The sequence below is a fragment of the Myotis nattereri genome (assembly GCF_964212035.1).
Source record: "Myotis nattereri genome assembly, chromosome: 9".
In the NCBI taxonomy this organism is placed as follows: Eukaryota; Metazoa; Chordata; class Mammalia; order Chiroptera; family Vespertilionidae; genus Myotis; species Myotis nattereri.
This window is the reverse complement of record NC_138084.1, coordinates 69,864,120-69,878,588: the sequence shown is the minus strand read 5'-3', so window position 1 is coordinate 69,878,588 and position 14,469 is coordinate 69,864,120. Positions and strand designations below refer to the sequence as shown.

The 14,469-nt window shown below is 37.5% G+C and overlaps 1 protein-coding gene across 1 annotated transcript in view; it reads left to right on the top strand.

The window, feature by feature from the left end:
* Window positions 1-14,469, top strand: part of DDX10 (DEAD-box helicase 10) — a 252,096-nt gene that overhangs the window by 149,801 nt on the left and 87,826 nt on the right. Inside the window, exons 14-15 of the mRNA XM_081098779.1 lie at window positions 9,315-9,434; window positions 12,425-12,586. Coding sequence (XP_080954905.1) covers window positions 9,315-9,434; window positions 12,425-12,586 — 282 coding nt within the window. The remainder of the gene's footprint in view (window positions 1-9,314; window positions 9,435-12,424; window positions 12,587-14,469) is intronic.

Below are 14,469 nucleotides of genomic sequence, written 5' to 3'. Positions count from 1 at the left end.
TTAAAGAGTTAGACTAAAATGCTATAAAGAGGCTTTTTAAAACCAAGGGAAATTTTGTGTTAATTATTGCAAGAAATTGAGGAAAAGAAGACAAATATGTTGGCAAAAACAACACCGGCGTTTGAGAATTTGGTGGGGGGATTCATCTGAAAAATGAGAGAAGGGACAGAGGGAAACAGAATCTGTATTGGAGATCTGAAAGTTATTTTTCTGAAAGCTTTCAGTAGTTAAGGTGGAGGTACACACTCTCAGGTAGAGTTTATTAGGTTAAAAAGCAGTTTCTAGAAAGTATTCCAAGGTAAGCCTGTGGATTCAGACAGTAGGAATCCTGAAGGAGGAGTCTAGCAATCAAAAAACATTGCGTAGAATGGTATTGCCGTATGATCCTCCATTAAGAGAAGGAAGAAAGTCCAAACATAACTGAGATCACTACATATCTATGTAGTTTTTGGTCTGGGGAAAAAAAGAAATAAGCAATACTCAATTGTCTGTTTTCCCATTAATGTTGACTCATCAAGATGATTTTTAAAAGAATCATGAATATTTCATAATAAATATTTTGTCATTGTTATTTAATATATTATAGTATCCATTGACAAATTTAATCATTTTATATGTTGCAGTTGCAGCTTTATTGAGGAATAATTGACAAATATAATTGTATACATTTAAAGTGTACAATGTAATGTTTTTGTGTACATATACAATGTGAAATGATTGCTATACTAAGATCAAGATAACACATCTGTCACCTCACAGTTAACTCCTTTTTTGGTGCGATAAGAATGATTAAATCTACTCTCAGCAACTTTCATAATACAGTATTATTAACGATACTCACTATACTGTACATACATTAGAACTTCAGAATTTACTCATGATTGATAGTTTGTACCCTTCTTCCCAGCCCCTGGGAACACCATTTTGTTTCTATGAAAGGGGCCTTTTTTTTTTTTTTTTTGCCTTTAAAGATTCCACAATAAGTGATGATATATAGTCTTTGTCTTTTCTGCCTGACTTATGTCACATAACATAATGCCTTCCAGGTTTATCCATGTTTTTGCAAATGTCAGGATTTCCTTTTTCTCATTGCTGAGTAATATTCCATTGTTGTTCGTATACCACATTTTCCTGATCCATTCATCCTTTGACACTTAGGTTGTTTCCCTATCTTGGCTATTTTAAATAGTGGTGCAGTGAGCATGGGAGTGCAGATATCTATCCCTCTCAGATACTAATTTTGTTTCCTTCAAATATATATCAGGAGTAGGATTTCTAGGTCTATGGTAGTTCCTATTCTTATTTTCTTTAATTAATTTTAGAGAGAGAGGAAAGGAGAGGGACAGAGAGAGAAACATGGATATATGTGAGAGAAACATCAATATCAGCTGCCTTCTGCTCACCCCCTACTGGGGATTGAGCCCACAACCTGGGCATGTGCCCTCACCAGGAATCCAACCAGTAACCTTTCTGTGCACAGAATGATGCCCAACCAACCGAGCCACACTGGGCAGAACGTGGTAGCTTCTGCTTTTAAAGTTGTGGTGTTTTTTTTAAATTGATTTCAGAGTGGAAGGGAGAGGGAGAGAGAGATAGAAACATCAGTGGTGAGAGAGAATCATCAATTGGCTGCCTCCTGCAAGCCCCCTACTGGGGAATGAACCTGCAACCCAGGCATGTGCCCTTGACTGGAACCGAACCTGGGACCTTTCAGTCCACAGGCTGACACTCTGTCCACTGAGCCAAACTAGCTAGGGCGGTAGCTTCTATTTTTAATTTTTTGAGGAACCTCATACTGTTTTCCACTGTGGCTAAACCAATTTACATTCCACAACAGTGTACATTCTTTTTCCTCCACAGCCTTGCCAACATTTACCTCTTGTCTTTTTGGTGATATGTATCGTAACAGGTGTGAAGTGATATCTCACTGGTTTTTATTTCATTTCCCAGATGATTAAAACTCCTAAAAGAAACATAGAGAAAAAGTTAACTTGATTTTGGTCCTGACAATGATCGTTTGGCTATAACACCAAAAGCACAAGCAACAAGAGCTGAAATAAACAACGTGACTAGATTAGAGTAAAAAACAAATTAAAAAGGCAACCTATGAAATGGGAGAAAATATTTTCCAATGATATATCTGATAAGGGATTGATATCTGAAATCTATCAGGAGCTCATATAACTCAAAAGCAAAGAGACAATCTGGTTTTAAAAATGGGCAAAAAAACTGAATAGACATTTTTCCCCTCCAAAAAGACATACAAATGGCCATTATTGTACATGAAAGTTGCTCAATATTACTACTCATTATTTCTCAAGCAAAGATTTTGTAGATGGCTTTAAAATAAAATGTCAACTAGTTCATCCTTAATTTAAATTGTAAAATTAGAATGACAGAAGAAATATGCTTTTATAGAAGGTGACTTTCCTTTTTCTTTTTCTTAAAGAAATCCCACCATGGGTAAGGTTTGGTTACTTAGGCAATGGAAATACCTAAAGTTAAGTACTTTTAGGCAACAGTGTTTATAAATGCTAGGAAATGCCCTTATCTTTAACACAGAGATGGGGAACATCTGGCCAGCGGGCCCTATACCGCCCACTAAATCATTTGGTCTGGCCCTGCCAAGGCATTAGGATTGAGTTATGTAAATGTTAGACCAAATATAGCAGGCTAATTTTTAAGTTGATAGTTTTGTATGGCCCACGAACAATGTTATAAATATCCAAATGGCACCTGGCAGAAAAAAGGTTCCCCACCCCTGCTTAACATAAGGGTTTAAGGTATAATAGGTAATTTCTAAAGTCTCCACCAGAGTTGATGGTTCTTTATTTTGTGGATTTCCTTCAATTTTGGATACAGTTGGTATTAGAAACTTTTAATTATTCAGTGATACATATGGGAGCTGCTTTAAGGAAGCATAAAAATATGATTTCTTTAGAGTATCTTTTCCTTTAATTCTAAACTTCATTTACTTAAGCTTTCTTTTCTTTTCTCTTTTCTTTTCTCTTTTCTTTTCTCTTTTCTTTTCTTCCCTTCCCTTCCCTTCCCTTCCCTTCCCGTCCCTTCCCTTCCCTTCCCTTCCCTTCCCTTCCCTTCCCTTCCCTCTCCTTTTCCCTTTCCTTTTCCCTTTGCAATATGATACTCCTTCCTGCCCCTGGATATATAGTAGTAATACTTACATTAAGTAGGTTTTCTTAATTACTAGAGGCCTGGTGCACGAATTTGTGCACAGTGGGGTCCCTTGGCCTGGCCTGCAGGATCAGGCCAAAACTGGCTCTCTGACATTCCCTGAGGAGTCCTGTATTGCAAGAGGGTGCAGGCCAAGCCAAGGGACCCCACTGGTGCACAACTGGAGCCGGGGAGGGATGTGGGAGGTTGGCCAGCTCAGGAGGGACCATGGGAGGGCTCCAGGGCATTCCTGGCCTGTCTCGCTCAGTCCCGATCGGCCAGAGCCCAGCAGCAAGCTAACCTACCCGCCAACTGTCTGCCCCTTGGTGGTCAGTGCGCATTATAGTGAGCAGTTGAGCAGCATTAGCATATCATTAGCATATTATGCTCTGATTGGTTGAACAGATGACCAGATGACCGGACACTTAGCATATTAGGCTTTTATTATATGGAATATTTTGAATCTTGTAGCCAATGTTAACTATATCATGATTCTTCTGATCAGAGCCATTATTGTTTTTGTGATGGTGGTGGTTATCTTTCAAGTTTTATCAGTTTTGTATTTTTTGATACTTTCCTTTTAGCATTTTATTTTGAAGTCTAGCATACATGTTGTGGAAGAAGTGCAAATAGAAATGGAAATTGGATTTTGATGTTTTACATCTTGTCAGAAAATCTTTCATAATACTTTCTGGCTGCTGCAAATTTCATTTTAATAGCAATAACAAAGTCTTATAGTCAAAACAGAATTCTTTCCTAACAATGGAATACCTTATATTTTTTGTGATTTAATGAATAGAAATTTGAAATTATTAATGAGTACTTTCTCCTTTGTCCAAGGGCCAGTGTTGAAACTTTTAAGTAAAATCTGCATGTGAAGGAGTTAAATTCATTTTAAAAAAGTCTTTTAGCCCAGCCAAGTGTGGCTCAGTGATTGAGCGTCGATCCATGAACCAGGAGGTTAGGTCATATGCCTAGGTTGCTGGCTTGATTCCTAGTTGGGGGTGTGCAAGAGGCAGCTGATAAATAATTCTCTCTCATCATTGATGTTTCTCTCTCTCTTTCCCTCTCCCTTCCTCTCTCTGAAATTAGTAAAAACATATTTTTGAAAAAGTATTTTAGTTAGAAAAGTATATTAAGGTATGCCACAAACCCAGAAAATTTCATTACTTAAAAAATGTATTACATAATTAAAAATATATGCTTGCCAAAGAAACCCAACAATTTTATCCCATATGGCAAAGTTTAAATATAAATGATGAAGTGGGAGAAAGTATTAATGCATCTTTAACAAATGAAGAGATTCCCCAAAATTAATAAATGCTAGGAAGCATTAAAAATACTGGCAAACAATATATACAGTGTACAAGAAGATGTGCCTTTGTACAAATGCAAATTAAGACTTCCCTGAGATGATATTTCTTCACCTAGTTGACTGGCAAATATAAAGCCTAATAACATACTTTATTTAAATAGATGTGGAGAATCAGTTCCTCTCAAATTTTTTGGCAAGTGTATAAATTTGTATAACTTCTCTGGACGCTTATTTTGAAATTTAAATGTATATACTTTGAGGGCTTTAACTTTAGAAATTTACCCTAGATATATAAATGCACACATATATGAAGGTTTATATACAAGACTTTTTGTTTTGTTAATTCTTACCTGAGGATTTTTTCCATTGATTTTTTAAGAGAGAGTGGAAGAGAGAGAGAGAGAGAGAGAGAGAGAGAGAGAGAGAGAGAGAGAGAGAGAGATATCAATTGGTTGCTTCCTACACTTGCCCTGATTAGGGTTTGGGATTGAGCCTGCAACTGAGGAATACCCTTGACTGGAATCGAACCTGGGACCCTTTGGTCCGAAGGCCAATGCTCTATCAACTGAGCAAACCGGCCAGGCTACAAGGCTCTTTCATGAGTTCTTGGTGTCCTTCATATACTAGTATACTTGCGTTGGGAAGGATGTCTCTGGAAGGATGCAGAAAAGGCTACTAGCAATGCTTGCTTCTTGAGATGTAACCTGGGGTGGCTTAAGAGGACACAAATGACAGGGTTGTGTTTTTTTAATAGCCTTTATAAAATAAATGAGTGTGTATTACCTGCTAAAATTAACATTCAAAAGGATGACACTGAGCTAAGACTCTGTTGTGAGCCATATGTGAAACATGCCGTCACTGTACATACAGAAGGTATTTTACACCATTGATGGCCAACAGTACAGCTGTGTTGAGTTGTTTGCTGCTCAGTTCAACATCTGTCCCTCAAAAGGAAGTGTTCCTGACTTCCTCTCCTTACCGTAACTTAGCTAGGGCAAGCATCTGTTACATAGATTTAGTCATCCTGTGCATTTTTTTCTGAGCACTACTGTATTTGTGATTAAATATATTTTCCAATGGTTTAATGTCCCCCTCCCACCACCCCCCCAACTGATAGAGTTAGGCTCAATGAGGATTGGGAGTCCATCCACCTGGCTTTTTCACTGCTGGGGCCCCAGTATGTACCATGATGTGTCTTGTTTTTTGATGACATATTTGAGTGAAGAATAATTCTAGAATATCAGAACAACGCCATGCCTATCCGGAAAAATATGACAGAATCTTTTCATACATGTTGCCATGTTTGGTCCTTTTCTCAGTGGCTTCTTCCCTTAAACAAGCAAAATTTGACCTTTTTTTCTTTGGGAGCAGGGTTGGGGCATAGGGGAGGGGGGGTCACAGATCCCATTTAGAAACCATGATAAATCATAAAAAATGCAAAGATACAAATACTCCCAAATTTTGTTACATAATTTCAGTGGTTTCATGGATTTCCCTTAAGCTCTTCTAGTAGACCTGCATCACTCCAAGCTTCCACTCTGCAGGATTGTTTTTCTGACTGACCTGTACATACTCTGTTCTAACAGTTTTTGGTATCTTTGCTTTGTGACTTTTTCTCTTGTTCCTGAGACTGGGCTTTTATATTTTATTACAAATAATTTTAAACATATAGAAAAGTTGAAAAAAAAATGTGTGCTTTTGGACACTAGAATACCAACCACTCATATTTTATAATTAACCTTTTACTATTTTACCTTTAATATGCAATTCTCCATCTATTCATCCATCACTCTTTTTTATTTAATGCATTTCAGAGTAAGTTGCCAGTATCACTACATTTTCTCCCATATAATTCAGCTGGCCTAGTTCTAACTAAAGTTCAGTTTTTGCTTACAGGATTCTTTTGAGGTAGAAATTTACAAACAGTGAAATGCATTAATCTTAAGTGTAATATTTGATGAGTTCTGATAAATGTAGAGATCCATGTAACGCAAACTCCTGTCAACATATAGAGCGTTACTGTCCCTCCAGACAGAAAATCTGCTCCTGATAATCCCCATTATGTTTTGTTTTTCAGTGATAACTTACTCCTGTTTAATTGTCTTTTTTTTTTTAATATATTTTATTGATTTTTTACAGAGAGGAAGGGAGAGGGATAGAGAGTTAGAATCGATGAGAGAGAAACATTGATCAGCTGCCTTCTGCACACCTCCTACTGGGGCTGTGCCCACAACCAAGGTACATGCCCTTGACCAGAATCGAACCTGGGACCTTTCAGTCCTCAGGCCGATGCTCTATCCACTGAGCCAAACTGGTTAGGGCTTAATTGTCATTTGAGACTCTCAGTTTGCGGTTTCATTGGCATTCTCTCTATCATTAATTGAGGTCTAATGACAGAGTAACAGCCAGGCAGATATTGTATGGTTAGGATGGACCAAACCATAAAATCAAGAAAATCTAGTAGGAGTCAGTAACATTGTCTTCACCCCTGGTGGTCAAGTTGGTGGTGTTCTTTGATAAGTGTTTGTGGGGAGAAAGTTGTAGGAGTAATGATTGGGAGTACGTGTGTGTGTGTGTGGGGGGGGAGGGCGGGGGGTATTTGTGCCCTGTTTTGTAAGATGTCCTATTGGTAGCAACTTATTTCAGTTGACAACTTCTTTCCACCCTATTCCCTTTTTAATTTAGGAGTTTTACCACCGCGGTTTATTCATACTCTCAGAAGCCAAATAAGGAAATGAGGATTGCACTATTTCATGAGGGAGAGTAATAGTGATGTATCATAGAGCATGGTGTGGGGAGGGGGTTTTGGGGGAGAGGCACACCAATTTAGGGCCTTATTTCATCAGATGTTAACATTCATGCAGTCATGGACCCCCTGAGGGGTGGCAGAGATGGGGTGTTCCATGGTGAGAAGAAATCTAAAAGCAAACAATCTCTGTAGAAGTCCTGTCAGATGTAGGTATAGAGTTTGTAGCATATTGATGTCTCTGTCTGATGTAATAAAAATTAGTTACTTAAGAGGAGATTAATCTTTTCATAAACATTTTATGGATTTGAAATTCTAGCAGATTCTTAAGTGCTCTGATACTATAGTTTGCATGTACTAAGAACAAGAAATATAAAAGTAGTGTTAGTAATACCTACATAATAGAACCATCAGTGCCAAAATTTTCCTGTACTTAAGTCATAATGTTATTGCAGATGTTCTAGCTGATTTTCATAATAGCTATTATCATTATCTAGAAATATAATTTATTAACAACTTGTCAGAAGCCTATTTTAGTAAATTTGTTGCTTTTTATTTTATGGTGTTATGTTTTTAAGCATTTTTGTATTCATCAGCAATAATATTTTTGTTGAATGAATTGTTTTTTGTGTGCATATTTATTACCATAAAGTAACAGTTGTAATTGATGTATATCTTGAAGCTTCTGATAATTCTTGTGTCCTAGATCAATCAGTCCTGTTCCAACTAGTCCTGTGGTACAAAATTAAAAAAACCCCCACAATCGACTAGGAAGCTCAAAGTCTGGGATTTTGCAAATTGTCTATGCAGTTGGTACAATTTCTTTAGGTGTCATGGAATCAATATATAATAGTGGTATTTGAGGTTTATGTAACACATATTTTATATGTTTACATTTATTATTAAACTCTCCCAGCACCCTATGTGATAGGTACTATTATTATCCTCAAGCCAAGAGGTTAAGTAACTTGCTCCTAAATGGTAAAGCTTGAATTCAAATCTATTTTCTAAACGACACCATTTTCCTAACTTCTACCATTCTGACTACTTGTCTAATGGAGGCTTCCTTAGATTAGTTTACTAAGCATCACCACTGGTATTACTGGCTTTGATTTAAGGAAAATAATCCAAATTCTTCTCAAAGGAGTTATTTTTTGTCACTCATTGAAGTAGGCTATGGTATGATCTGTAACTTCCTATTTTAGTTCACTCAGCATTCGCTTGCGTAGGTAAGCTGTGGCTTTGTACTTTTAATATCTTGCTCTAGTGGTTTTAGGTCACAGTTTTCTCAACCTTCCTAATGCCGCGACCTTTTAATACAGTTCCTCATGTTGTGGTGACTCCCAACCATAAAATTATTTTCGTTGCTACTTCATAACTTTAATTTTGCTACTGTTATGAATCGTAATGTAAATATCTGAAATGCAGGATATATTTTCATTGTTTGCGACCCACACGTTGAGAACCGCTGTAGGACATTAGCTACGTGCTGATCATTGTTTCTCTGTTAAAGTCCTCTTATCCCTTCTCACCTTTGGTGCCAGCTTAGTTTTCATAGGGTGTTTTCCCTTGTTCATCTAGGAAAGTACTGTAATGGCAGGAAGAATGTTGAGTGGCCATGTATTGCAGCCATCTTGCTTCCCAACTAAACATTTCTCTAGCCTAAAAGTTTAAGTTTGCACTTGGAAATTAGATGTATTTTTAAAATGTGCTCAATTTTTTTAGCTGGAAGATAGCTTTATTTATCTTACATGCCCATTTATCACATTATTATGTAGTTCCATTACCAGGGTAACATAGTTTTAGTAATAGAATAAATTTTAGAAGTTATGTCTAACTTCCATTTATTTACACTTAATCCCCTTTAGCATTGGCGGGGGGTGGGGGGGCGGGGGGCGTGTGTCGTTAGTTAAGTCTAATGACTTTATTTCTGGACATTGTTTTTGGTGCCTCTCATTAGCCATTGAGCAGTAAATGTACTCAGTTTTGGAAAGTGTATTTATTGCCAGACAGAGTTAAATTGTTAATATAAAGCAGCATTTACTTAATCGTCTGTTGTTGTTTTTTTATATTCTCACACAGAAGAAAGAATCTTCTAAATCCAGTGTCAAGAAAAAAGTGACCAAAGTCGCAGAAGCGAAAAAAGTAATGAAGAGAAATTTTAAAGTGAATAAGAAAATAACGTTTACTGATGAAGGGGAGGTAAGATTCTTAAATGCTTCATTTCTGAGGTACAGCAGGTCCTCAAATGTGTCCTTTTAGTATAATGTTGATGAGATGATGTAGCAGCTTAACTCTTGTTCATAAGCCAATTGGTTTCATCATCGGTCCATTTACTTGACATCCCAGAAACTAGTGAGGATGTTAAGTGAGGACTGTATGTTCCAACTCTTATAAAGAGTAACTGCCCTGCTAACTACCACTCACTAATGAGAAGAAAATGTTTCTCTAAAATAGGATAGGCAGTTCCCTTCACTGTTACCAAAGGAATTCCATCAACTGTACACCTGGAGGCAAGAACATTTTATTGACAGTAGACTGAGATACTTCTTGGTGATAACAACAGAGTTAGTTTTGAGCTTCCTAAATTCTGCTTGTATAGATTAGATTTTCTTGTCCTGGTGTCCATCAACATGCTCTGTGGGGACAAGCACAAGTAGTAGCACAGCTACTTGCCACAACTCTGTTTGCTGGACTCGCAAAGAAACTCTGCTGTGCAGTTCCTCAGTTTTAGACGTTGTGTTGGCATGTTTCTTACTTGCTGGCCTGCTAATGGGGAGGATTTCTCTGCTTTAAAATAATGTCAGACACACGGGTGCCTGGCTTTCCTCTCATCATTACCTTGGTCTGAGTGTATATATACCCATAGCTTAGGGGAGGGTTATCACTCACATATTGCTCATGAAGGGTCACTCTATTACAAATGAATACTATCTTTGTTGCTAAAGAAGAAGGATATCTGGAAAGTCGAGTGACTACCTAAGGAGTAATGGCTAGAAGTTCGTAGTGATTGCAGGCTCTTCTGAATATTATTTCTTGGTTTCACTCACCAGCCTACAGGTTTCCTTGTTCATCCTAACACAGCACACAGCACACAGCACTCCACACTTACATAATCTCATTTTTCTTGCCTTGTCTTTTTGTTCTTTTTCCCATAGCACTTACTGTGTAATTCATTCTGTATTTATTTGGTGGTGGTTCGTTTCTTCCACTGTGGAAGGTATTTGTTGACTTTTCTCAATACTCTGTCCTCAGCACTTAGAACAGTGTTTAACATATAGTAAGCCCTCAAAAAAGTTTGTTGGATGAGTGAATCATTGATACCTCAATAAAATAACAGTTTTTTTATACCAACTGTAATATATCACATCAGCTATTTCATCATTATTAATATAAGTGATGCCTAAGCAGTCTATGTCGAGTAACATATATTTTCTTTTAATTTTGAAGTTAAGAAAGACTTGGGTGTTTGGGTGGGGGGCGGGAATTTTATTTCAGAAGCCTGGGTTTGCACTAATAATATGGAGTGAAATGGTATATGAATCATATGAAAACTAACAAAATGAAGTGCAGTTCAAAGTTGTTGGTAGTTGCAGAGGAAGCCTGTATAATTGATAAGTAATGAAATCTTATCATTATGAAATTACTAAAAAGAGGTCAGCACCGGAGAAGCAGGCCAAGCCATACTGTAGTTGTATGACATCAGATGCTTAGGGTAAACAGGATCAGTGCTGCTAGCATAAAGAGGTTCCTTACTGTGTTAATAAGTAACTGCACAGATTATACCAATTGGCTCTAAGGGGGATATAAATCTTTAACTATAAAATTTCATTGTAAACATTGATAGGAGCTCTGTGTAGCTGTGAACCACATTGAAAATTCTGACCTAAAACTCAGAAAGAAATGCTGCTATTGGTGCAAACCACAGAGGGATGGACTTTTTTCACTCTGACAAAAAAAGGGGAAGAGCAGTGGATGGCATTCTTACTGCCATAGCTGATTTCTCTTCACTGCTTCTTCATTCAGTGTTAGTAACTGCTAGCATGGCTGCTCATGCAGTACATTTGTGACCTCATTTGTTGCCAAAGGTTGAGACTGTAGGAATCTCATCTTGAAGAATGACTGGTGGCGATAAGAGGGAGAGGCGACTTAATACCTGTGACCTGTGTGCCTACAACTTCCACTTGCCTGCCAGTCAATTCGCAGTCTTTAAAAAACAATTGCAGCTATTTAAATCCTGTGGTAACAATAGTAGGTAAAATAAAAGAATCATTCTTTGTCTAAATTGTCTAGAATTTTGCAGTGTTAGGCCTGGAATATTGTTGAGTCAAACCTTATTTTTCAGACAAGGACACAGATGCCCAGAGATTAAGTGACTTATTCAGGATTGTACAGCGGGCTAAGTGAGAAAGGCCTCCCAACTCCCAGGCCTCCCAACTCCCAGATCAGTGCTCTGACTTTTATGTCACCTTGTTCCTAGCCATACACTGTATGTGTAAAGTCATGCAGATCTGAGCAGCCTGTGAAACCAGACTGATTTTCTCCTTTTCACTTAGTTATTTCAGTCTTTATGTGTGGTCCCAGCTGGTATGTGATCCATTGATCAATTTTGAGCAACTAAAGTGTGCCAGATACTGTGTTGGGCTCTGAGAATACATGAACAAGACATGTAACTGTCCTCAAGGAGATAAATTCTAGTGAGAAAACCAGGAAAATAAAACAACCCAGTACAGTGAGAGAGGTGTTGGAGGGGCCCTGGTGCTGGTGGGAGGGGGCTCTCAGGCAGTCTGGGTGTGGCCCATGCACATTCAGAGCCAAATCAGTGGACTAATGCAGCAGTTGCCAACCGGTGGTCCGCGAGGTCCGAAAGGTTGGCGACCGCTGGACTAGAGCATACTGAGAACACTGCTTGAAATGACCTGAGGTGACTACTACTCCTCCACATTAATTTATGAAATTTTCCTTCAGTCTTGCCCTCATTGGGTTATGGTGGCATTGTTTTCTCCCAATTGGGACAGTCTTCTGTGGCTTGCTCACTTTAATGATAAAGTTTGTTAGAAAGTTTAAAACATATAGGTAGTAAAGCAGAGAGTGTGCATATGCACTGGTTCAAAATCCTTATACAAAGGGAAATGGTTTTTTGCTGACGCGCCCTGTCCCCTGACCCATACTGAATCTTTTCCTGTCTGCAGTTGGTTCAGCAGTGGCCACAAGTGCAGAAGTCTGTTTCGAAGGATACTGAGGAAGAGGATGACACTGGTGGTATCAATTTGGATAAAGCAAAGGAAAGGCTTCAAGAAGAGGACAAATTTGACAAAGAAGAATATAGAAAGAAAATTAAGGCAAAGCATCGGGTAAGCTTTTTCCATCATGAATTAATACCGAGAGAAATTTAATATGTCCCTATACATATCTAAATATTCATTACATATTCATTAATAATCATATCACTGTATTGTTTTCTCTGACTTCTTTTTTGGTGGCTATTTTGTCCTTTTATCTATTTCTTCTTTTGATTGGTAGAGGCTCTGTATACTGCCTGGTTTCTGGGAGTGTCACCAGATATGCTTTTTTTAAAATTAAAGTTTTAATTTTGGGATAATTGCAGTTGCATATGTAGTCATTAGAAGTACTGCAGAGAGATCCCATGGCCTCCATTGCTATAGTTTGGCACTTCAGGAATGTTGCATAAGTGAAACTAGGTAGTATGCACCCTTTTGGGATTGGCTTTTTTCACTCAGGTAATTCTCTGTCAATTCATCCAAGTCACTGTGGGAATTAGTACTTCATTCTTTCTATTACTGAGGAGAGTTCCATGTTATGGATGTACCACAATGTGTTTCACCACTCACCCACTTGAGCAACATTAGTGTTGTGTTAGGCTTCAACTTAATGGTTACATTTTCCCCCCATTGCAATGACTTGGTAATGCATATAAAATTAAACTTATTATATTTAAAAAAAGGAAACCTTGTAAGAGGGAGTGCTTCTATATAAGCACATGCCTCGTTGACTTTAAACTTGGCAGTTTTTTCTTATCCTTGAAATGGGTTATTCCATTCTGATTACTCATGATGTTGCTGTCCTTTCACACCACTTAATTTCCATTTTGCTACACAAATGAGTCAATTAATGAAATAAATAGAAATTTACATTTTCAAAGAAGTTTCTGCAGCATACTCCTGAGATAGTGCATGATGTCAGCGGAATACATCATCATAACCAAGAACCACTGTTATAATATTAAGTTTTGTATTAAAGAACAGTCAAGCCTTTTGATGAGGCCTTTATTAACTGTATCCTGAGCAGGGTTCTTACTTTTTGACTCCTATTTGACCTTGTAACCATTTAATTGCCCCGGAGAAATTTGTTTTAAAAGAGCAGCAGTTCTCATTTCCTTCAGGTTTGATGCAGCTTCACAGTAGCATTTGATGAATAGGAAAAAGTAGATATTGGAGTTAGCTTCAGGGATAGAAATGAACTGTGAGAAAAACATTTCAGAAATAACACTAATGAACCTGAAACGTACTGGTTGCTGTTGCTGGATATTTATGTTACTGAGAGAACTAAACATTTCCTGCATTGCTGCTTATAGGATAGTACTTTACATGGAAATTTGGCATTAATATTTGTTACTAAAATTTTTAATATTACTGAGAATGTCAGTATGTTATGTTATGTTTCATCACATGGTCTACTTTGAGCATTTGTCTAGGGGAAGATTGGGCATAAGAACATTTTATACTTTATTTTTAAATTGTAGCCAGCAGTAAAAGAAATATGAAGGCCCCCCCCCTTTTTTTTAAACAAATCAAAGGTTATTTTATATAAAATATGTATATTTTACACAAAGTGATCATGGCATACCTTCCATATTGGAGGTTGAAAATATGTTGCCCGAAAAAAGTACAAAGGAATAACTATAAAGTAGTCTTCTCTATATTCAATTTTTAAATATTTATTTTTTATTGATTTTAGAGAGAGAAAGGGAGGGAGAGTGGATGAGAGGGAGGGAGGGGTGAAGAGAGAGATAGAGAGCTAGAGAGAGTGTGTGTCTAACCTCAATTTGTTGTTTATGCATTCATTGGTTGATTCTTCTGTGTTCCTTGATCAGGGATTAAACCCACAACCTTGGAGTATCAGGACGACGCTCTAACCAATGGAGCTACCTGGCCAGGGCCTCTATATTGAATTTTAATGTAAATGCTTCTTGACACAAATACGATTAATTTCTTGG